The following is a 24,393-nucleotide window of genomic DNA, read 5'->3' as shown; positions in this document are numbered from 1 at the left end:
TGATTAACCTTAAATCATTTTATTTAACAAAGTTTAGTTTACACCACACATTTAAAAACAGTTTGTGTTGAGTGGCAATCACAAAAAAAATTCAGTGAAACAACACTGAGGAGTAGCCTTTGAAAAATATAGATTAAGTTCATACACAAAGGGTTAAATATAAATGGTGAGTGGGTCTTCATGCAAGAGAAAGTGCCTTTTATAAAGCTCCAGAGGATAAGGTAAGAAGAAGCTAGTAGCAGCTTTTGATTATGATAAATTGGTGTGCAAGATTTTTGTGTGGCTCTCACCCAGATAAACTGTTCCTAAGAATGAGACATCTATTTCTGTAGCTGACAAAATTATCAAACCTAGAACACTAGCACCGGACTGGAAGAATGTAATTAAAAAGGAATTACTTAACAAAAATGCTAGTTCATGGAGGTGTTTTTCCACTCTTCATAGTGCAGCTGGACTACGTTTCCCCAGTCATATTTGAAGTCAGTCTCCTCTTCAGGGATGCAGTTTGGTACAGTTGATTATTTCACCGCAATGTACTTTCCCCTGTGCTCCAGAGAAGCAAGGAGCGCTGTGTAATACAAATCAGCTGAAAGAAACACTGCTGGCTCCAAGAGTTTCCTGAGAAAATGACAATAGTTCATAAAATCCATTTTACTTGGACTCATAGATCTCAGAGTGTCTGCGGATCAGGTTGAACTTGCCAGTAGGATCCGGGATGTACCACTTCTCCCAGACATCAGCATATGAAGCTGTTCTTCCCCAGGGTTTGAAATGCCCATTCCAATGGAGCAACTTGGCAGCTTTCACAAACTGAGGAGAATATCTTTTTCCAGTGCGAGAGCCTTTTATTGAAAGAAGCGATTCACAACTGCACATTAGAGCATGAAATAAAGGCAGTACAATCTTAGCATGCAAGATTTTAACTTCAGTTATGAGATGCAGCTCTAACAAGGGATGGCCTTAGTTTGGGATATGGGGGAGGGAATTGGCAAGTGAGTCAGCCATTACAAATTAAGAGACTTGGGGCCAGATTCTCAGGTACAGCTAAGCACTGCTTTGTGCCATTGCTCCTATTCTGGAGCCGTTGTGGCCTTCCAGTGCACTTCAGAGCATTCTTAGGGCTGCACGACTTGTAATAAAAACTAGGGCTGTCAAGTGCTTAAACAATTAATCTTGATTATTCGCACTAGTAAACAATAATAGAATACCATTTATTTAAATATTGTTGGATGTTTTCTACATATATTGACTTAATTTATAACAGTGTACAGTGCTCATTTTATATTTTTGATTACAAGTATTTGCACTGTAAAGTATTTTTTCAATTCACCTAATACTGTACAAGTACTGAAGTTTAACTTAAAAATGTAGCATTAGGTATGAACCCCCCCCCCGCATTCAAAAATTAAAAATGTAAAATTTTAGAGCTGATAAGTCCACTCAGTCCTACTTCTTGTTCAGCCAATCACTCAGACAAATTTGATTACACTTGCAAGCGATAATGTTGCCCAATTCTTGTTACATCACCTGAAAGTGAGAACAGGCATTCTTATGACACTCTTGTAGCCAGCGTCCCAAGATACTTATGTGCCAGATGCACTAGAGATTCATATGTCCCTTCATGCTTCAACCACCCTTCCAGGGGACATGCGTCCATACTGAAGACTGGTTCTGCTCAACAACAATCCAAAGCAATGCAGATCAACACATGTTCATTTTCATTATCTGAGTCAGATGTCACCAACAGAAGGTTGACTTCATTTTTTGGTGATTCGGGTTCTGTAGTTTCCACATTGGACTGTTGCTCTTTTAAGACTTCTGAAAGCATGCTCCACACCTCATCCCCCTCAGATTTTGGAAAGCACTTCAGATTCTTAAACCTTGGGTCAAGTGCTGTAGCTATCTTTAGAAATCTCCACTGGTACCTTTTTTGCATTTTGTCAAATTGTTCTTAAAATGAATCCCATGTGCTGCGTCATCATCCGAGAGTGCTATAACATGAAATATATGGCAGAATGCATGTAAACCCAAGCACGTGACATACAGTTCTCCTCCAAGAAGTTGAGTCACAAATTAACACTTTTTTTTTTTTAAATGAACATCATCAGCATGGAAGCATGTCTTCTGAAATGGTGGAATGGAATGCCTGAAGGGGCATACGAACGTTTAGCATATCTGGCACATAAAGACCTTGCAATGCCAGCTACCATGCAAATGCCGGTTCTCACTTTCTGATGACATTGTAAATAAGGCGGCAGCATTATCTCCTGTAAATATAAACAAACGTGTTTGTCTTAGCGATTGGCTGAACAAGAATTGACTGAGTGGACTTGTAGGCTCTGAAGTTTTACATCATTTTGGTTTTGAGAGCAATTATGTAACAAAAGATCTACATTTGTGAGTTGCACTTTCATGACAAAGATTGCACTACAGTACTTGTATTAGGTGAATTGAAAAATACTATTTCTTTTATCATTTTTACAGTACCAATTTAGAATAAAAAATATACTTTGATTTCAATTACAACACAAAATATTTAATAAATTTCAATTGGCATTCTGTTGCTTAACAGGGCAATTGAAACTGCGATTAATCACGATTAATTTTTTTTAGTTAATTGTGTGAGTTAACTGCGATTAATCGACAGCCCTCATAAAAACCAAAATATGCTCCACAGGCACTTGAGTTGAAATGGCAGCTGTGTTCTTCCAAATATACTATGAAGACATGTCTCCAAAATATACTAAATGTGTTTAATAATGTAGAAAACTTGAAAGCAAGTTCAGCTTGTGAAAGCCCCCTGGCAGCTTAAAAAGCAGCAATCACTTGTTCTGAAATGAGGCTGCAGGGTGGTGCAGGAGCTCTGAAAGTGGGGAGAACGGTGTAAAGGAGAAAAAGATGCATCCCCGCCACCTCTTTTGGGGTGGGGGTGGTGAGAGTCAATTTTCTGCATCAACACAACATTCAGCTATAGACCTGACAGAATGCATATGGTGAGGCAGTAAGCATAGCAGGAGGGAATAACAACATCAGGATTTCATTTCATACATACCAAGATGTCGGACGTTCCACATGGGATCAATATTAGAATGTTGCTTGTAAAATACTATTAGCAGTGGTGGTGTGGCAATGCTACCTGCCAGAGTTCTGCTGTATAACTCCTCTCTAGAGGGGGAGATGAAGTTATTAGCTGAGGGTGCAGATACAGCTCTAGAATGGTTAATTTTCATATAACTACTTCATAGAGGAAGAGCATGATGCATTCTGTCTGGCTAGTTACTTATGTAGACTCCACTATCCTTCATTCCACAGTGAATCTTCGTCACAATAACCCAACCCGACTTGTCTACCCCTGATTTCTGTATACTTACTCTACATTAAGTGTCATCCATTTCTCCAATTGCTTAGTGATGTTCTGTAATTTCCATTCCGTTAGATTGGCAACAATGATCCCTGGATTGAAAGAGCAGGTGCTGGCTTTCATGGCGAGCTTCCGGATTGTTTGTTTCTTATAGTCTAAAAATCCAATATAATTGTACTGAAAACAGAACAAAAATTGGATTTTAGTTTTAACTGCTCCCAAATAAAATATCATTCAAAATGCTCCCTCTCCCACCCCATCACAGTTAAAAAAAAAAAAAAAAGTCAGTGCCCCTGGTAGAGCAGAGGATTGTTGTGTGGATAAAATAATTTTCCCTTCCTTTAGTACAGGATAGGGCGTGTGGTTTAAGAGGCACGACAATGTGTAAAGCTTTCACTATAAAAGTTTTCTTATGCTTTCAGGAACGTTCACACCCTTAATACCTAAAATCCAAGATGTCACCAATCTCACCACTAGTGCGAGTATATTATATGCACACACAAACAAAATCGTATCTGTAGAATGTTAAGTTCTAGACTGCATGTTCTTCACAGCAGCGTCTTACTCCCATTGTACAGCACAGTTGTAAATTCAAAGAGCTCTGATTATGTCTCTACTTTTGAATGTGATCTCAACTTGGCTTTCAGTTGTGCCCACAAATAACCATAGATGCAATACTTCAAATGCTATAAAATGCCCCTAAACATCTGAGTCAAATACTTGACTTCCAAGTACTATGAAATTTATCAGCAAGTAAGTAGGAACAAACTCAGAGGCCAATTCTGAAAATGAGTCTGAAATATTGATATTATTTTATCTGAACTGTTCAGACCTGATTCCCTGCTCCACGGATGGCAAATTTATTAGTGGTTGAGTCACAGTCATCTGCAAATGCAGCTGCATGGCCAGGTTTCAGTGGTGTGTTGTGAAGTTCAAGGATATCATCTGAAAAATCCAAACCAAGTAGAGAATCAAAACAGAAATATTGCTTAAGCTTTAGTTCATGTGCTTTTTGTATACTCTGTTCCAACGTTGATACCAACATGACCGTACCCAACTCAAAACAGTTACATCTTTTTAAAGAAGGAATAGGGCCAGGACAATTAAATGTTTAAAAATATATTCCTTTAAATACAGTACATGCCAGTTATACACAAGCTTACATTACGTGGAAGTATACCTCTAACTCCTGCATCTCAAATTCTACTTTGGCCAAATCACCCTGCTGATCGCTAGGGGACTAATCCAACTCCCACTGAATACAACAACAGGAGCTGACATCAAAACCAAGGTTTTTTGTTTGAGAAATGGATTTTACATTAGAAATCATACACAATATAAAGGGAGTGAAATGAAAAACAGAATCTGCAACAACAAAAAAGTCAAGTTCCTTGTTTGTTGCTGTGGTCTTGTTAGGTAAAGAATTTTCTCCCTAGAACACTGCAAGATTCACTAGGGAACTGAGAATTCTACAGTAGTTTTACTGCTAAAGTTGAAAGAACTTAATGTTATTCTGCATATATAAAATACTCCTTTTGTAGGAGATTTAAACAGCTAGTTAAAATTAACATTAACATTGTCAAAGAAAAGGCGTTAGAAAAATCATGAATTTTATTTTGCATGTATAAAATATATCAACACACTCTCAACAACTTGGTTAAACCAGATAAGGTACAAATATAAGAGCCAGCAATCTTTATGCTTCACCAGAGCAAAAACTGATCAAACAGGGACAGGAAAAAGTTTCTTCCCAATGTATAGACTTGCACAGATTAGATGCATTTACAGGGTTATTGCACTCTTACATGGAGAAGAAGCATTTGGCTAACGTCTGAGACAGCATAGTGAACTATATCCATTCCACCAAGGCAATGCCTATTCACTTAAGAAGAAAATGTTCAGTACCTTGCACTATTACATCATCATCCATGTATATGGCCTTCTCTGCATGAGGAACGAACATAGGTAAGTAGAATCTTGCAAAGGTTAACTGTCAACACAAGCAAGCAAGAGAAATGAGAAAGTGACAGAGTAATGGGGAACTCTAACTGATATCCCAGGCACTAATTTTCTGGAAATGCCAGTACCCATGACAACATGCAACAAAAGAAAAATAACCATCAAGGATGGGAGGGTTTTTTTGTTTGTTTTTTTAAAGCAAAAAACAGGTAAGGGCAGAATTTTCAAAAATACCTAACTGACTTAGTTTCACCAACTTTCAGTGGAGCTTGTGCTCCTAAGTCACTTAGGCCCAGATCCTCAGAAGTAGTAAGGCTTCTAATTTCCATTGATTTAGGAGACTAAGTACAACTGTGGATCTGGGCATTTGGCTCTTTTGAATATCACAGCCTAAATGTTCGTACAGCACTTTGGAAATATAAAATGCTCCATATGGCCCTGCTTCTGCAATGCAGTTCGCTAGCCTGAGCGCCTGCACAGAACTACATTAACTCAGTGGAACTCCACACAAATGCAGGCGTCAGTGGTAGCAGATTACATTTCAGAACTGGAGCCTACATTATCAGTTTACAAATATTTTGCTTATAAATAGGAAAAATTAAGTCGGCGTATCATATTTCTTGGAATAACCAGCTATCATAACTCGATGCAAAGGGTTAATAATGTAATCAATGGACATTTATATAATACTTGTTATCCTGAAAGATCCCATTATACCGAGGAATTATAATTCTCACTAATGAAATGTAGCAATCTTTGGGTTCCCATAGTTCCAGAGCACACCAGCATTTTGCAATAGTTCAAGATAGGGAGGGAATGACTCCTAATCCAAATGAAAATGTAGGTGGATTTTAGGGAACCAGAATGTAGTTATCCAACTTGGAATACGAACAGGACTTTGGAGTTAATATGTCTACTCTTGCAAAAAGAGCTCTGGGATATTTAACAACCACAAGTTATCTGAAGGGATAGCATATCCAACTGCAGACCATCCCCTGCTGGTACATTGGTTTACTACCGAATCAGAAGAGTGCCATCTATTTCAGGGGTGGCCAACCTGTGGCTCCAGAGCCACATGCGGCTCTTCAGAAGTTAATATGCGGCTCCTTGTATAGACACCAACTCCAGGGCTTGATCTACAGGCGCCAACTTTCCCATGTGCCGGGGGGTGCTCACTGCTCAACCCTTGGCTCTGCCATAGGCCCTGCCCCCACTCCACCCCTTCCCACCCTGAGCCTACTGTGCCCTCACTCCTTCTCCTCTCTCCCAGAGCTTTCTGCACACCACAAAACAGCTGATCAGGAGGTGTGGGGAGGGTGGAGGCGGCGCTGATCAGCAGGGCTGCCGGTGGGTGAGAGGCGCTAAGAGTAGGGGCAAGGTGGGGGAGATGATGGGATGCTGCTGACATATTACTGTGGCTCTTTGGAAATGTACACTGGTAAATTCTGGCTCCTTCTCAGGCTTAGGTTGGCCACCCCTGATCTGTTTAATTACCACAATCACTACCTAGCATTAATCTCTATGGGGTAGGTTGTGCCTGCCTCATTATTTCCTAAACTGAATATATAATTAAGTCTGGACAAGAAGCAAACTTTTACATTATGAAACTACAGGTTAAAAACAGAGAATAAAGCTATAAAATACTAGCTATAAATCACAGATCTGTCCAGATATAACTAGTACGTCCACCCACATCAGTCATCAACATATGTTACCACTGATTCATATTTACAACAAATAATCAACATCAGTACTCACTGGTTTTATGGAGTCTGCCTGTTCAGACTCCACTTTCACTTTCCCTTCCAAAACATGAGGGTCGAAATCCAAAATTCGGTATTTCACCTTTTTCAGAGCAGTTTTACTCAGCCACGCTCTGCCCAGGAAAGAGGAAGAGGAGTTGCACGTTTACAAAAGAATAAACATGGTTAAATGAGATCAAATTAAACCAAAAATAAAGAGATGATCCAAATGATAATGACACAAATAAGTGTTCTGGTTACTCTAGCTTGGTTGTTTTCCCTACCTATGAAATCTGCATGTAGTATATAATCTACGTTTGACTTCAGTACAGAGCTGTATGGATTCAGAGGTCTGCTTATATAACTGCAGGATTGTGGCTCTAGGTGCTGGCTAATGGAATTTTCTGAGGTTTACTTTACAAGTTGTTATAGTATTTAGCATCAGAAACTCATGCTCCCATTACAAAAAGCATTACTCAAGATAATCAGTGTTAATTTTGACCTTCCAGTTAACTGGAGAAAGGAGATGGGGAGGACAGAAAAGGGTCAAATACCAATCTAAAAATTAGGAAACTTCACTGCTAGGGCTCATCTTTCTGTGATGGAATCTGTCTTCTATTAAAAAAAAATAATTTCCTCTTTCTCACGTTTAACCTGTTTTCTTTAAGCATGCACAACAGCAGAGTGTGAAATCATTCCTCTGCCACATTTATGGAAGCAAATTTCTTACATTTCTTTTTTTAATGCTGTAAATTGAAATCTCTTACTTAAAAACCCACCATTTTTGGCAGGTTTTTTGTGTACAGCTGAAAGTCAAACAAATAAAAAACTGATCAAGGGGCCTCATCCTGAGAGGTCAATGGGAGATAAGGGCATTCAGAGAATTGGGCCCTAAAATGAATACTAGTCATTGTCAGGAACAAGACAAACATGGGAAGAACCTGAATCCTTGAAAACTTTGGATTTTCTTGGCTCATTGGTTTCGACAGGTCCTCAGTGTTTAAAAAAAAAAAAAAAAAAAAGGTACTACAACAAGTAAAGTTAGGAAACACAAACACAGAAATCAAGCAAAGCAGAGCTACTCCACACAGACTGCAGTCTACACCTGGAATGTTACCAGGGAGGGTGACTGTAGCAAATAGAATATACAATTTCAAGAGGCACCTACAGCTGCTTCCTGAAAAAGAAATGATCACAAGGTCTGGTAATAAAGCAAACAGGTAGGATTGCAATCAGTTTTGAGAGGTCTGGATTGTTGGACCGGATGGTATTTTCCTCTTTTGAAAGTTAACCCTGTCTGGTTTCAGAGTAGCAGCCGTGTTAGTCTGTATCCGCAGAAAGAAAAGGAGTACTTGTTGCACCTTAGAGACTAAGGAGACTAAGGTGCCACAAGTACTCCTTTTCTTAATCCTGTCTGACATTAATGGAACGAGCTGAATCTGGAAAGCACAGTTTACCTCAAATGGTCCACTGTACCATTTAGAGTGACAATATGGAACACCACGTTGGATTTAGTGTTATGGTAAATGCTGTTCATGGCTGCAATTACACCTCCAAGCCGGTCATCCGATGCTGTAATGACTACAGGAATTTCCTGATCATTTCTTTCGTCGGTCAGCCTTTGAGGAGCCTCGGGTATGAAATCTATAGGCTGGAGTCCTAATGGACTTGAATCTGCAGGACAAGAAAATGGATATATATATTTGTGCTACAAATAAATAAATGATTAGTGTTTGAAAATTCTTAATACCGCCAATTATTTCTATTTATACTGTTCTTAGAGACCCCACGCAGGGATCAGAACTAGTTTTTAAAGTTTTTAAAGATAGGTTTTGTATAAACTTGTAATAGTAAAGACAAGCCCTGAAGAACTTGTCATCTATATTAAACACAACACCTGAATATTACAATAATAATATTATGCACACATATAAGTTTGAACTCCCCAATGAGCCAGCATGGCAGGGTACACAGATGAATATCAGAGCTCAGATTAAAGTCCTTCATTCATTAATTTCAGGGCTTTAGTAACACAGATAGCTAAAGGGGGTCTTAGATACAAAATGAGCTGCACACTCAGCTCAGAGCATAGTCTCCCTCCCTTCTTCCCTTCCCAGCACCACCCGCTCTTCCAACTCTCTTTCTAATTCCTCTGAGAGAGAAACCAAGGAAACGCCATATTAATGCAGCTATGGTGTCATCTACTCCCCCAGATGACTAGGTATAACAGTACATGAAAACAACAAGGAATCCAGTGGCACCTTAAAGACTAACAGATTTATTTGGGCATAAGCTTTCGTTGGTAAAAAACCCACTTCTTCAGATGCAACTAAAGGAGTGTGTTTACCCACGAAAGCTTATGCCCAAATAAATCTGTTAGTCTTTAAGGTGCCACTGGATTCCTTGTTGTTTTTTGCAGATACAGACTAACATGGCTGCCCCCGATACTTCACAGTACATGGGTGTCTCATAGGAGTCCTAGATATCTAAAATGACCTAAACTGAACCCACAACTATTTATGCCTGCAATGTACAGATACAAAAATGGATGTTAGTAGTTTAAATTAGCCAACTGAATGGATTACCTAGGAATATGGTAAATTCTCCATCAATTGGAATCTTTATATCAAGACTCGATATTTTAAAAAATATCGGACGCCATGCAGGAATCACTGGATTAAATTCTATGCCCCGTGTTACGCAGAGTGTCAAATCTGATGGTCACAATGGCCCCTTCTAGCCTTAAAATCTATGAATGTCTGACTTGAGATACTTAACAATGCTACTTCACTATCAAAGCTGTGATTTTTCACTAAATGTAGCTACAGCTAAAACTGCTGGATTCCATCTGTATTTGCACACTCCTGACCCCTCTATAGCAGACACACTCATCAGGACCGACTTCCTCTTAGTTCTGAGGAAGTTAGTAAAAATCTAATGTTAATGGAGTACCGAAATAAAATTTAGACAAAAAGACAGGAAATCCATGCATTCAAAATACACTCATTACAGAAGGGATCTATTGTTATTACATTACAGAAACCATTTTCGTATGGCAGAGGTTTGTTTCGGATTAGGTATGCATCATGCTACTGATCTGAAAAGAAAACTCTTAATATTAAAAAAAAAGCCACTGTACCTGCTACATCTCGTTTCAAAAAGTCACTGAGACCTAGAAGGTTGTGATGCAGAACTAATAAAAATATAACAATAGCAAGTACAAGGATGGCAATGTTCACTGAAACAGAGAAGAAGAGAAAGGTAATTAGGATAATCTCACAGGTCAGGAAAAGCTACGAGCACATAAGTTCTTTATTTGTCTGCTTGTTTTAAATATGTACCTTTTCTGAATGTCATTTTTCCCTTGTGTTTTTGTTTATAAGCAGAGCCTCTTTACAAACCTGTAAGATGAAAACATACAACAGTTACATTCCACTGCCTGCACATGCATATGGGAGACATGCTATGACTGAGGGTGTCAAAAAATTTTCATAGAACATGGAGAATACGTGCCTAGTGTTTGCCTCTATTCATGAGATAAAACTGCATTGAATTTTAAATGGTCACCAGGTACTTACAGCTAAGTAGGCATCCAGCTAGGGTACCACCTCTAAGGTGGACACTCCCTGTGATGAGAGGGAGAGACAGTGTCCATCTGGGGAGGAGGGATAAATAGTAAATTATGTTAAGTTAGTACTTATATAGGGCTTTTCATCCATAGATCTCAAAGCACTTTATGAAGGTGGGCAAGTATCATAACCCCCATTTTACTAACAGAGAAACTGAGGCAGAGGAGCTAAGTGATTTGCCCAAGGTCATCTTGCAAGTCAACAGCAAGGCTAAGCATCAATGCAGATCTCCTGACTCCTAGTTCCGTGCCCCATCCACTTGAACATGTTTACAGACTGAGAGTGTGTCCACTCAGATGGGGGTGGAGACAGAGATGAAGAACAGGACAATGTTTTAGTGAGGATAATCCCCATTTTGCCTTAACCCAAACTTTCTGTGAACTGGAAAGTGCATTTTTCCAGAAAAGACATGATGAATTATGCAAATCCTTGAGCTATCAAACTAGCTCTGCATGGAAATACTTCAACACTCAGTTTGCACACCACTGAAACAACGATCTCTTTTGTCTGTCACGCACAGTCTTAATGGCTTCTGGAGACCATGAATGGGTTGAGCCAACCTATCCAACTATCCAAACAAGACAGTGTCTCAGTAGCAGGTTTTTCTACTTTTATACAGGTTCTGCATTTTTCCTCCAGAAGAGGCTAGGAAACCTTTAGATGAGTATAGTGCATTCTTTGCTCATTTAAGTTCCTAGCAAAACATATTATGCATTTTTCAAATCCTGTCAGAATCTACACACCCCTAATGCAATGGAAAAACAGCAGCTGCAAGATCATACACAGGACAATTAAAAAAAAAAACACAGTATAAGAAAAGGCATGGCCATCAGTTTATGGAAGAAAAAACAAATAAACCTAAAGTCAGGATGCAACTTCTATACTGCTCCACTTATAAAGACCACTACTGTAATCCTTGTATGGAAGGTAGGAAAGTCAGAATATATGGCTCAAACATACTTCATCACTTAACTATGATGGTGACCACAAATGTACAATACAAAGTGCACATCCTGTAGAATGCCACTTAGCTTTCCAAATAACTTGTAGAAAACATTTACACTACTTTGTAGAAAGTTTGCGATAAGCCACTGCAAAATCTGCAACTGGAAATAACAAATCACACAGAGAAAACACTTGTGCTGTATGTTACACATAATAGCTGTGCTAGTGCTGTTTTATTCCAGCTAGGGACTTGAACATCTCACACAAACAAGCCACACATATCTTGGCATAATGTTATGCATACAACACCGTCAAAGCTGTCAGCAAAAGAATGTAATCTAGCTTTGATTTCTATGTAACGAATTATAAAAAAAACAACAACAAAAACCCCACTCTCTGTTGGGAGTCCTCTCCTAAAACCGAAACATACTTCAATGCTCTATTAGCAGATCCCCAGCAATCACTGTGAACCTCATATGATAAATCAGCCTACAGAGGAAAACCAACTTGTCAAGGAGACTGGTTAGATTTCAAGTTTCTTAACTTGTTTGAAATGCTAAGGGAAAAATATTTTTAAAAAACCACCTATGAAATAGGGCTGTCAATTAATTGTAGTTAACTCACGTGATTAACACAAAAACATTAATCACAATTTTAAAAAATTAATAACTATTATTCACAATTTTAATTGCACTATTAAACAATTATGACGAAGTCCCTGCTCTACCTTGGTGGGTCTTGTGCTTATTGGCGGATTTGCTCGCCTTGGAGCTTCACAGCAGCCCTCAGCTTGGCCGTTTTTCTGAACCCACAGTCCAGGTCGACTCCACCTGTGTCTGATCAGGAGCTGGGAGGATTTGGGGGGAACCCAGGCCCACCCTCTACTCTGGGTTCCAGCCCAGGACCCTGTGGATTGCAGCTGTCTAGAGTGCCTCCTGGAACAGCTGTGCAACAGCTGCAACTCCCTTATGCTACTTCCCCATGGCCTCCTCCCAACACCTTCTTTATCCTCACCATAGAGCCTTCCTCCTAGTGTCTGATAATGCTTGTACTCCTCAGTCCTCCAACAGTATGCATTCTCACTCTCAGCTCCTAGCACCTCTTACTCCCAGCTCCTCACACGCATGCCACAAACTGAAGTGAGCTTCTTTTAAAAACCCAGGTACCCTGATTAGCCTGCCTTAATTGATTCTAGCAGCTTCTTGATTGGCTTCAGGTGTTCTAATCAGCCTGTCTTAATTGTCTCCAGAAGGTTCCTAATTGTTCTGAAACCTTCCCTGTTGGGAAACCGGATGTCCCTCGCTTGCTCCTCAGCTATCTGCTTTCTATTCTTTCCTAAAGCCCCCTGGCCTGGATTTTTCTTACTTTTTGAGCCTGCCTTAGTCCCCCGCCCCGACCGGGCCAGACGCTTTTTTGTTTTGGTTTGTTTTTCTGCCGTTTTTCTCTGCTGTCGTTGAGTGCTGGTCAGCTGCCAACTTGCCGCCATCACCCCCCCACACACACCTGCTCCCGGGCGCAGCTATTTGCCTTAGCTGAAACCCCCGGAGGAGGGGGGGAAGATTGCCAACCCGCTACCCGGAGGGGGGAGTGGAAGCCCTCAGACCCAGCCGTTTTGCTGGCAGCTCGGAATTCCTTATTATCTCTGCAACATTCTCGGCATGCCGGAAGCCTTGGTACAAAGCCAACAGAGCTGGAGAAGAAGAAGATAGGAAACAGAAGAAATCACCCAGGGAAGCTACAAATCATCGTGGAGGGGGCCGTAAGACTGAGTAACTTTTTGAATTATACTCTCGTGGGGGGGAGTCTGACTGTGGTTTAATTGCGTTTGTGGCGGCACAAGGGGTGTGGCATGGAGCTGCCCCCCAATCCATCGGTGCCCCCCCCAACATTATTACAACTGTCACGGGCCCCCCCGCCGTCCATCCCTGCTGGCAACCTGCCATTTGCCTCGGATCCAGCTGTTTGCTTTGAACTTTGCCTTTCGGACCGGACATAACAGCCGACCAAACGAGACTCTTTGGACAAACGTGCGTGGGTCCACACCCCCCCACCCCCCGGACTGTTTATCCCACAGCTTGCCCCTATCACTGGACCCCGATTCCTGTTTTTCCCCCCCTTCCAGTCCAACATATTTGGTATCCCTCCCCCCGCCTGCAGCTCAGCAGGGAGGAGCAGTTAATCTGCTTCCCCCTCCCCCCTCCTCCTTCCGGTGTCTCCCCGTCTCTCCCTGCTCACAATGGCGGGGAATGAGAGAGGCGAGGCCCCTCTACCAATATTAGTTGTCCCTCCCCCACCTGCCCCCCTGCCCAACCCCCAAGGCCCCCCCCCCAGCCCCACTGTCAAAACACCTGCCACCGCCACCGCTGGGGCACCGGCAGCAGGAGGCACCGGGGCAATTACGGCCGCTGCTACGTCCACCGCCCCCCCAGATTCTAGGAACCCCCCCCCAGCTGGCTGAAAAGGTCAGGGCAGGAAGAAAGGAAAGGGCCCCGCTAAAACCACTAGGCCCTCCATGGCAGGGGCTGCCCCCACCGCTGTGGCCTCGTCATCGACCGCGGCGTCGCCCCCCGCTGGTCCCTCCACCAGCTCTGCGAACATCCCTCCCCCGGCCCCCAGGACGTATGCCCGGGCGGTGGCAGGATCCCCCCTGCCTGCCGCCTTGTCATATCGCCCACCCACTGCCTCCGCTACCATCACCAGCGGCCGGGGCCCCTTGCCCACCTTGACCAGGAGGCACGGTGTCCGTTGCCTCCTGGTGCCCGCCTCACCCCACGTGGAGACATAGGTGCAGGCATTGGCGAAGGTGGTAGGACCCACGGCTATTGTGGCGGCCTCCAAAATGTATGGGAAGGTCGTTTTTTTCTTAGCTTCGGAGGCTGCCGCCCAGGAGGCGGTGGAGAAGGGCCTGGTGGTGGTGGGGGTGTTTGTCTCCCTAGAGCCGCTAGAAGTCCTCACCTCCCTTCCTCCCTTTTTACCCAATGCTGCCCTGTTACCCGCTCTCTCCACCCTGGGGGAACTTGTCTCTGTCATCAGCCCTCTCCCGTTGGGCTGCAAGGACCCCACCCTCCGTCACGTCCTTTCGTTCCGCCGGCAAGTGCAGCTTCTACCGCCTGCGGCGGCGCGTGACAGAGAGGTGCTCGAGGGGTCCTTCCTAGTCCCCTACCAAGGAGCCCGCTATCAGGGTCTTTTACTCCACCGGAGAGGCCCGGTGCTACCTCTGCCGCTCAGCGGGGCATGTCTGCAGAGATTGCCCTTTGGCCCAGGGGGGAGGGGCACCCGAGACCCCTGAGACCCGGCAGGACATTGGCCCCGTCATTGCCGACGCCCCTGGCCGCCCGGCACCTAAAACCAACTCTCCTCCTACTTGACCCGCCGCTGCTCCCATCCGGGCCCAAGAAACACCTCCCCTACAATGCCCAGGAGAGCAAGGGAGTCCCACCCTTGCCATTACCAATCCGGCAGAGCCTATGGAGGAGGGTGTGGCCAAGATATTACCGGGTATAGGAGAGGGCCTGCCCCAAGGAGAGCCCCCCGCCCCTCATGCTGCCTCACCGTTACCCCCCCGAACCCCTGAATCATCGCCTCCGCCCCCCCAACACGACCCCTGCTAACCAACCCCCAGACGACGCTATGGAGGGCTGGACTCTAGTCCAGGGGAAGCGAGGCAAGCGGAAGGCTCGAGCTCCGCTGCACCCATCTGATGCGGAAGCCCCCTGGAAGACCAGGAAGGGAGGCACTGATATTGAGCCTTCCGCTACGGCCACGAGTGAGATCCATCTGCTGGTGTCGGGAGGGGAAGACAGACTGGCATTGGAGGGCAGAATCCCCCCTCCACGAGAGACCCTCCCCTCCGAGACCCCTGAGGAAGCTCCTTCTGCCCGGATACCACCCGAACCCCCCGCGAACCCTGAGGCGACCGTTGAGGCGGGCCCTAGAGGAGAGGCCCCCGGGGTAGCAGGAGTTGGCCTCTCCTCCGTGTATGCGGAATTTGAGGCCCTAGATTTGACCCCGGTCACCCAGGGAGAGGATGATCTACTGCCGGCTGGCCTCGACCTGGGTAACCTCACCCCAGCCCCCCTTTCCCTATGCTCCCTCCCCCTAATTGCCTTCCTGGGTGAGCGCCCCGCAGAAGGTGGTCCACCACTGATGCCATGGCCGCCAAGACCACCACGGAGCCAGCGCCTAGCGTCACTGGGAGCCCCCTCCCTTACTCCTTAATCCTCGACTCTGCTCAGGAGGCACCTTCTTTTAGTTGCTCGCCTCCTGAAGCCCAGAGCCTTACCTCTGCCCCTGCCCCCACCCCTGTCCCTGCCCAATTCACCTCCTCCTGCAATGCTATTGCCGCCCCTGGGGTTATTTCTTTCCCGCCTTCCGCAGATCCCCCCCACGGAGCAGCCTTTGCACTTTCTAGTCGCGACCCATTAGGAGTTGCAATTTTCCCCCCGCCATCCCCTTCGACCCCAAGGTGTGAAATGGATTTAATAACCCCAGCCTGTCAGACGCCCCGCCGGTGGTCCGCACCCTGCCTACCCGCCTTAGCGGACCACGAGGCTGCATTAAGAGCCCCACCAGGGAACACCCCGGAAATCGTAACCCCACCCCCCCATGAGCTGCGGCATGCACTACGGAAGTTCCTAGAACACACCCGTGGCGCCTGCAATAGGGTACAGCTAGCTCTTCAGCTATGGGGGGACTTTGATCAAATTCTTCAGGCCACAAGGGCCCTTATAAAGGAGGGCAGGGGGCAAGGAAAGTGCGCTGCTGCAGCCTACGAGCGGGCCCGCGGCTTCCGGAAAGATTTACTCATCCACGGGATGGGTCACGGGTTGCTGCGCAACCCGCCGGGGGCCACGGACACCCCCACCAATAAGAACCCCCCACCCCCCCAGCCCTCCACATGACGCCTCTCATTATTGCAACCTTGAACACCAGGGCCTGTAGGATGGCTCTCCGCAGGTCCCAGGTGCTCCCTTACCTTCGGGAAGGGGTGTACTCTGTAGCTTTCCTGCAGGAGACCCATACGGACCCGACTGTCGAGGCCAGGTGGCGGCTGGAATGGGGGGACGGGGTATGCTTTAGCCACTTCACGACTTGGCAAGCTGGAGTGGCGACCCTGTTCTCCCCCACCCTACAGCCCGAGGTGCTAGGGGTCACTGAGGCCGTGCCGGGCCACCTGCTGCACCTTCAGTCCGTATGGAGGGGCTTGTGGTCAACCTTGTTAACATTTATGCCCTGCAAATGAGCCCAAAGCGGCCACAATTCTATCAGCGGGTGTCCGACTTCCTCGGCACCCTAGATTCGCACGAGTGCCTGGTCCTGGGAGGGGACTTTAACACCACCCTCAAGGAACGGGACCGCTCAGGGGCTGAGTCGAGCCCAGCCGCCGCGAACATTCTCCAAGGAATAGTCGAACATCACTCCCTATTGGACGTCTGGCGTGACCATCACCCAGATGACACTTCCACGTTCACCTTTGTCCGGGTGGAGGCCCATCGGTCACACCACTCTCGGTTGGACCGTATTTACTTATCCCGTTTCCATCTTTCACAGGCCCACTCTTCCACCATTCGGCCGGCCCCATTCTCCGACCATCATTTAGCCACCATAATGGTCTCCCTCTGTGCAGAGAGACCGGGGCCAGCCTACTGGCACTTTAACAACAGCCTGTTGGAGGACGAGAGCTTCGTGACATCCTTCCGGGAGTTTTGGCTGGCCTGGCGAGAGCAGTGGCGAGCCTTTCCCTTGGTGCGGCGATGGTGGGATCTAGGGAAGGTGCGCGCCAAGCTCTTCTGCCGTGACTACACTTGGGGCACCAGCCGACGGAGAAATGCGGCGATAGAACAGTTGGAACGGGAGGTCTTAGAGATGGAGAGGCGCCTGGCCGCCAACCCCGAGGACCCGTCCCTCTGCGGAGCGTGCCGGGAGAAGCGGGAGGAACTCCGGGCCCTCGAGGACCACCGGGCCCGAGGTGCCTTCGTTTGGTCCCGCATCCGCCTCCTTCGGTAGATGGACCGCGGCTCCCGCTTCTTCTATGCCCTGGAGAAAACGAGGGGGGCCAAGAAACACGTCACCTGCCTTCTTGCGGAAGACGGCACCCCCCTCATGGATCCGGAGGAGATGTGTGGGAGGGCCCGTGACTTCTACACAAGCCTTTTCTCCCCGGATCCGACCGATCCTGGCGCTTGCGGGGTGCTCTGGGAGGAAATCCCCAGTCAGCGTGGGCGACCGAGACCGGCTAGAGCTGCCTCTCACCCTGGCCGAGTTCTCGGAAGCCCTCTGTCTCATGCCCACCAATAAATCTCTGGGCATGGACGGGCTGACCGTGGAGTTTTACCGCGCGTTCTGGGACATTCTCGGCCCAGACCTAGTCACTGTCTGGGCTGAGTCCTTGCAGAGCGGGGTCCTCCCTCTGTCGTGCAGGCGAGCGGTGCTCGCCTTGTTGCCGAAGAAGGGGGACCTCCGCGATTTACGAAACTGGCGTCCCGTCTCACTCCTTAGCACGGATTACAAAATCGTAGCGAAAGCAATCTCGCTGCGGCTAGGGTCCGTGATGGCGGACATGATCCACCCAGACCAGACCTATACTGTCCCGGGTCGCAGCATTTTTGACAACCTCTTTCTAGTCCAAGACCTTTTGGAACTCGGGCGGAGAGATGGTCTGTCGTTCGCCCTCCTGTCTCTTGATCAGTACAATCATCCTGTGATTGTAGGGCCTTTTTCCAATCCTCAGTACATTCACGTATCCGGGTGGAGTTCCTCTGGGCGGCGTCCACCGACTCCCTTGACGCCTTCGAGGAGTGGTGGGTGCTGTCCGGGGTTCTCTGCTCGGTGACCCCGTCCGGTTCCCTCCGTCTGACCCTTTGATTGAGGGGAAGAGCGAGAGACGCCAGCCCCAGCCGTTGCTGCTGTAGATACCATCATTATTGTCATCTAGGAGGGGTCCTACAATACATGGGTGTCTACCCCCCCACCCCTAAACTGCCCACCCCGCAGCCGTGCCCATCTTGCCGGGCATTCTCAGGAGAGGGATAATCGGTGACACTGGGCACGGTACTAGGTAACTCAAGGGGGTGGAAGACCACGAGTGTCGAGTAAGCCCCCCCGCTCTGGGCCCAGGCTAGCCTGAACACTTCTCCTTCCTGAAAGCTGCTGTGTTATACCTTCTGTTTGCATTGTTTTGTTGCATAGTTTGTTTTGTTTCCTTTGGTAATTCTTTGTAAGTGTTACAAATAAACTTCTTTTCTGTTTCAAAAAAAAAAAAACCTTCCCTGTTACCTTACCCAGGGAAAAGGGACCTACCTAGCCTGCTCTCCTGCTGCTGCCCTCTGGCCTAGGCTTTCCTTGCTTTTTACCCCTGCTTTCAGCTTCCCCCTGACCGGGCCAGATGCTCTACCCCCTTTCTTTTCCTTTTGTTGTTTTTTTTCTTTCTCCGCTGTTGCTAGAGTGCTGGCCGGCTGTTAGCTTCTACTAGGACTTCCTCCAGACTTGGAAACTGTTTTTAACGACCAGGTCCATGGCGGCCACCGAGGGGGTAGATCTCCTCACGGAGCCCCTGCTACACAACCCCCAGCTCCGTGTGCAGGTGGCGGAGTCCCGCTCGGTGCGCCAGAGCTTGATCCTGGCAGAAGTCATGAGAGTCAGAGACCTCCTGGACTATGACCGGGGAGACTGGCTGGATCCCCTGACGCTCGCCCGGCGCAGGGGGCTCTCCAGACCTCGCACCCCCCGGTGCGTTCTTCAGGAGGCGAAGGCCGCTTTGCCGCCCGCTGCTCGAGCTTACCTCGACTGGGTCCTGCTCGAGGACACGCCCCGCCCACCCTCTACCCCAGGCCCGCCAGACCTTTTAATTGGACCCCTGCCCCGCAGACCCAATCGACCCCCTCACCCCTTCACTGCAAGCCAGCTGCATGAACTGCAGCCAGTACGCTTCCAAACCACGCCAAGGAAACAGCTATACACGCTCATGCTCCACACCCTTCACACCCTCACCCTAGTGTCCTGCCCCGACACAAAGTGGCGAGACCTTCTGCCACCTTTGGAGGGTGAGCAGCCCCGGTGGGCCAGCCTATATTCCACCTTGGTTCCGAGGCCTGTTGGGGACATCAGTTGGTGGCTCCTTCATGGAGCTGTGAGCACTGGCATGTACTTGGCACGGTTCACCCCCGTCCCAGATACTTGTCCCTTTTGTGGCGTGAGAGAAACCCTGGCGCACGTATATTTGGAGCGCGCCAGGCTATAGCCCCTGTTCCAGCTCCTCACAAATCTCCTATTATGTTTTTGGTTGCATTTTTCGCCTCACCTTTTTATTTATGCACTCCCCATCCGTGGCCTCATAAAGTCGTGAGATCTCCTAGTTAAACTCCTCCTGGCCCTGGCTAAAACGGCCATCTATAAAACCAGAGAGAGGAGGTTGGCCGATGGAATCTCCTGTGACTGTGGGGCCGTTTTCCGATCCTCGGTCCTTTCACGTATCCGGGCGGAGTTCCTCTGGGCAGCGTCCACCGACTCCCTTGATGCTTTTGAAGAGCGGTGGGCGCTGTCTGAGGTTTTCTGCTCAGTGTCCCCATCCGGCTCCCTTTGTCTGACCCTTTGATTGGGGGAGAGAGTAAAGGACCCCAGCCTCAGCCATTGCTGCTGCGGACACGACCACCTTAGAGGGGTCCTTTCACATGTGGGTGCACGTGCCCCCCCCGGATTGTCCACCCCACAGCCTGCCCCTCTTGTTGGGTGTTTTCAGAGGAGGGAATTGTTGGTGACACTCAGGCGTGGCGCCAGGTAACTCGAAGGAGTGGAAAACCACGAGAGTCGATGAAGTCCCCTCGCTCTGGGCCACCAGATAACTCAGAAGGGTGGAAGACCATGAGAGTTGAGGAAGCCCCTCGCTCTGGGCCCAGGCAAGCTTGAACACTTCCCTCCCCTGAAGCTAATGAGAAAACAATTGTGCTTGGTTGCTGTGTTTTACTTTGTAAGTGTGTTATGCAAATAAAAAAACATCTTTTGCTTCAAAAAAAAAAATTACTCTCCTATAGCCATCCTGCACGACCCTGTCACACAACAGAATACCAATTGAAATATATTAAATATATATTTGGATGTTTTTCTACATTTTCAAATATATTGATTTCAATTACAACACCGAATACAAAGTGTACACTGGTCATCTTATATTATTATTTTTTATTACAAATATTTGTACTGTAAAAATTATAAACAAAAGAAATAATATTTTTCAGTTCACCTCATACAATCACCCTGTTAAGCAACAGAATGCCAACTGAAATTTATTAAATATTTTGGACGTTTTTCTACATTTTCATATATATTGTATTCTGTGTTGTTATTGAAATCAAAGTATATTATTTTTGATTATAAATATTAGCACTGTAAAAATGATAAAAGAAATAGTATTTTTCAATTCACCTAATACAAGTACTGTAGTGCAATCTTTGTCGTGTAAGTGCAATTTACAAATGTAGATTTTTTTTTGTCATTCAAAAATGAAACAATGCAAAACTTTAGAGCCTACAAGTCCACTCAGTCCTACTTCAGCCAATTGCTAAGACAAACAAATTTGTTTCCATTTAAGGGAGATAATGCTGCTCGCTTTTTATTTACAAAGTCACCAGAAAGTGAGAACAGGCATTCGCATGGAACTTTTGTAGCTGGCACTGCAAGGTATTTACATGCCTGATATGCTAAACATATCATGAATGCATGGGTAATGCCAACAGACCCCGGTCGTCAGTGGGATTGAACTGGGGACCTCTGGAGCTTAGTGCATGAGCCTCTACCGATGAGCTAAAAGCCAACTGGCTCTAGCTAAGGCTATAGAGCAGACTCATTGATAGCTCTCTAAGTGGTCTCAGTGCCACTAGATGGGACAGAACACCACACCCAGAAGGTGTGTGAGTTACACATGTCCTCTGGAATGGTGGATGAAGCATGAAGGGACATATGAATCTTTAGTGCATCTGGCATGTAAATATCTTGTGACGCAGGCTGCAACAATGCCATGCAAACGCCTGTTCTCACTTTGAGGTGACATTGTGAAGAAGAAGCAGGCAGCATTATCTCCCTGCAAATGTAAATAAACTTGTTTGTCTGAGTGATTGGCTGAACAAGAAATAGGACTGAGTGGACTTGTAGGCTCTAAAGTTTTATATTGTTTTATTTTTGAATGCAGTTATTTTTTGTACAAAATTCTACATTTGTAAGTACAACTTTCATGATAAAGAGATTGTACTACAGCACTTGTATTAGGTGAACTGAAAAAATACTATTTCTTTTGTTTTTTATAGTGCAAATATTTGTAATAAAATAAATATAAAGTGAGCACTGTACACTTTGTATTCTGTGTTGTAATTCAAATCAATATATTTGAAAATGTAGAAAACAGCCAAAATATTTAAATAAGTGGTATTCTATTATTCTTTAACAGTGCAGTTAATCGCGATTAATTTTTTTAATCACTTCACAGTCCTACTATGAAACATGCTTTACTGAAGTATTAAGTGATTAAAAATAAAGCAGTGTTAGGCGAAAACATAAAGACATGCCTCATTTATTAGTATGCAAAGTTAGAAAAGTAAACCCACTCTGAACAGTTTCCACAGCAGTAATAAAATCCAGTTTATTGTCTTCCTGCACAAAAACAGAAAAATCGTGTATTCATTGCTCAAAGTCTCTCTCCACACAGCAAATATGCAATATGTGGGCCTGATTTTGTAAACACTTGCTCAAATACATAATTTCATTGAGGTCATGTGGACTTCTCATGTAAACAAGGATTGGGCCCTATAATAATTACAGACAGAAAGAGAGTCATTGTGTGTGTATAATTATTACACATACGTACATATTTTTCTATGTCCTTTAACAGAACCATAAATGGTTTCGATTAAAGTATTGCATATTTACTTTTCCTGAAAATACTTTCAGTGAAGACATATCCCCCCGAATCACAAATACTGATGCACATTCTTTTCTTTACATATAAGTAGTCCCATTAACGTCAATGGAACTGCTCACAAGCATACAGTTAAGCACATGCATTAGGTGTTTTTCAGGATAAGACATAAGTGTATAATCAAGGGGTACACAGATGCTAAAAAAAATTAGCATTGTGATCTTTTTTCCTCTTTACATATTAAGCAAATAGCAAGAGTTTATCACAACTAAACAAGTTTACCCTCAAACTTAATGATACAGCTACAACCTTTGATGGACTCTCATTTGTGCTAAACTACCTTGTGAGCAGTACAGAACTAGTTGTATTGAACATCAGATTTACAGTCCCTATATATCTCACACTCTCTGAAACCAAAGACACCTGTTTTTGTTTTTAGGAGGGAAAAGGAAAAATCACAAAGCTTGTCAAATGCTCACATCTTTTACAAAAAGAACTACAAAAAAGTGTTGGCACTTCAAGAACCTGCCCTCACCACCAAAATAATTTCAGATGTGACACATACATGGAGCAGAGAAAGAGTGGAGCCTATTTCCTAATGATTCATCTGTTGCAGAACTGCAGGGTTTAACACAGCGGTTCTCGAGGTTATTACGAAAGCTTATGCTCAAATAAATTTGTCAGTCTCTAAGGTGCCACAAGTCCTCCTTTTCTTTTGCAAGGGGAGTTGCGAGCTGTCAGCCTCCACCCCAAACCCCACTTTGCCTCTAGCATTTATAGTGGTGTTAAATATGTAAATAAGTGTTTTTAATTTATAAGGGGGAGGGAGGGTTGCACACAGAGGCTTGCTATGTGAAAGTACAAAAGTTTGAGAACCACTGGTTTAAGAGGACCTAAAGGAGCATTGCCCAGTGAACAAATTTAACGTTCTTGCATCAACATGGTAGGTCTCACAGGTTAACTACATGGGAATACCCCCACGAGGGCAGAAACAGCCCGGCTGGAACGCAGGCTACACCCAGCCTTGCAGACCTCAAACGGGTAACATTTATAGTTTAAGACAAGTGTTTTCAGTCGCCAGCACCATACTGTGATCATGTGCCAAGGCAGGGGCGCTGCCAGGACTGCTTTGCCCAGGGCTGCGCTTTCTCCGCAGCCTGCAGAACGGCTCTGCTCGCCCCTCGCCGCGATCGGTGCAGGGCTCAATTTGTAATGAAAAGGTGCCTGGGCTCAAGCAATTATTTTCCATTCACACCTGATGCAGCAAGCCCACAAGTGCTGGGGCTATGAACAGCCAAGCCCAGGGCTGTCGGGGCTCTGCCCTGGCACAAAACAAGTACCGGACCGGTGCCCCTGCCCTGGGGAGAGCGGGCGGGCGAGACAGCCGCGGTGCTGAGAAGACGCCTTACCTGTGTGCCCAGGGAGCCGGGCTCCTCACGCTCGCGCTCCGCGCCGCCAGGCAGCCCAGAGCCAAGTGCCAGCTCAACACAACAACACAGCGCGGGCCGCAGCAGCAGGCGGCTGTCAGCGGTTGGCCGGGCCTCGGGTATCCACCGCGCCGCCTGACTGCACAACAACTGGGCGCGCCAATATTATTTAGGAAGGCACGTTAGACCTAGCACACCCCAGGGCTACCCTCAAACCCGAGTTTGGAGCGAAGGGAAACAGCCCAGCCTGCGCACGTTCAGTCCGGCAGTGTGTTAGGCATACCTATGCGCGGAGGACCCCGCACCCCAGGTCCTGGAGCGCTATCAACTGTTGCCATGGAGACGCAACCGAGCGTCGCGAGGCCGCAGCGGAGCCGGGCGGCGGATTGTGGCTGGGGCTGGTTTTGGTGTCCTACGGCGAACT

At 46.1% G+C, this 24,393-nt stretch overlaps 1 protein-coding gene across 5 annotated transcripts; it reads right to left on the bottom strand.

The window, feature by feature from the left end:
• Nucleotides 1-34: 34 nt before the first annotated feature.
• On the bottom strand, nt 35-24,386 carry GLT8D1 (glycosyltransferase 8 domain containing 1). Of its 5 annotated transcripts, none has more exons than XM_084633560.1 (11): nt 23,952-24,245; nt 19,936-20,024; nt 10,404-10,463; nt 10,202-10,300; nt 8,520-8,736; nt 7,079-7,196; nt 5,267-5,351; nt 4,194-4,306; nt 3,372-3,538; nt 3,053-3,165; nt 35-842 (listed from the first exon to the last, which is right to left on the bottom strand). In XM_084633560.1, exons 3-11 carry the CDS (start codon nt 10,417-10,419, stop codon nt 652-654), a joined length of 1,119 nt encoding a protein of 372 aa, XP_084489686.1. In that variant the 5' UTR covers nt 10,420-10,463; nt 19,936-20,024; nt 23,952-24,245; the 3' UTR covers nt 35-651. The 5 variants fall into 5 exon arrangements, with proteins under 5 accessions (XP_084489686.1, XP_084489684.1, XP_084489685.1 ...); XM_084633558.1 differs by lacking the exon at nt 19,936-20,024 and adding an exon at nt 10,641-10,717; XM_084633559.1 differs by lacking the exons at nt 19,936-20,024; nt 23,952-24,245 and adding an exon at nt 24,253-24,386.
• Between the last annotated feature and the right edge of the window lie 7 nt (nt 24,387-24,393).

Source organism: Lepidochelys olivacea (genome assembly GCF_965140295.1).
Source record: "Lepidochelys olivacea isolate rLepOli2 genome assembly, chromosome: 7".
Classification (NCBI taxonomy): Eukaryota; Metazoa; Chordata; order Testudines; family Cheloniidae; genus Lepidochelys; species Lepidochelys olivacea.
This window is presented reverse-complemented; position numbering and strand designations above follow the sequence as displayed.

Bases quoted from the DNA above. Each gene is read 5' to 3' on its own strand.
- GLT8D1 (XM_084633559.1), bottom strand. The intron at 5,352-7,078 runs GTGAGTACTGAT...TTGTGTTGACAG, and splicing joins AGGCAGACTCCATAAAACCA to TTAACCTTTGCAAGATTCTA. The intron at 843-3,052 runs GTATGTATGAAA...TTTCAATAAAAG, and splicing joins GTGGAACGTCCGACATCTTG to GCTCTCGCACTGGAAAAAGA.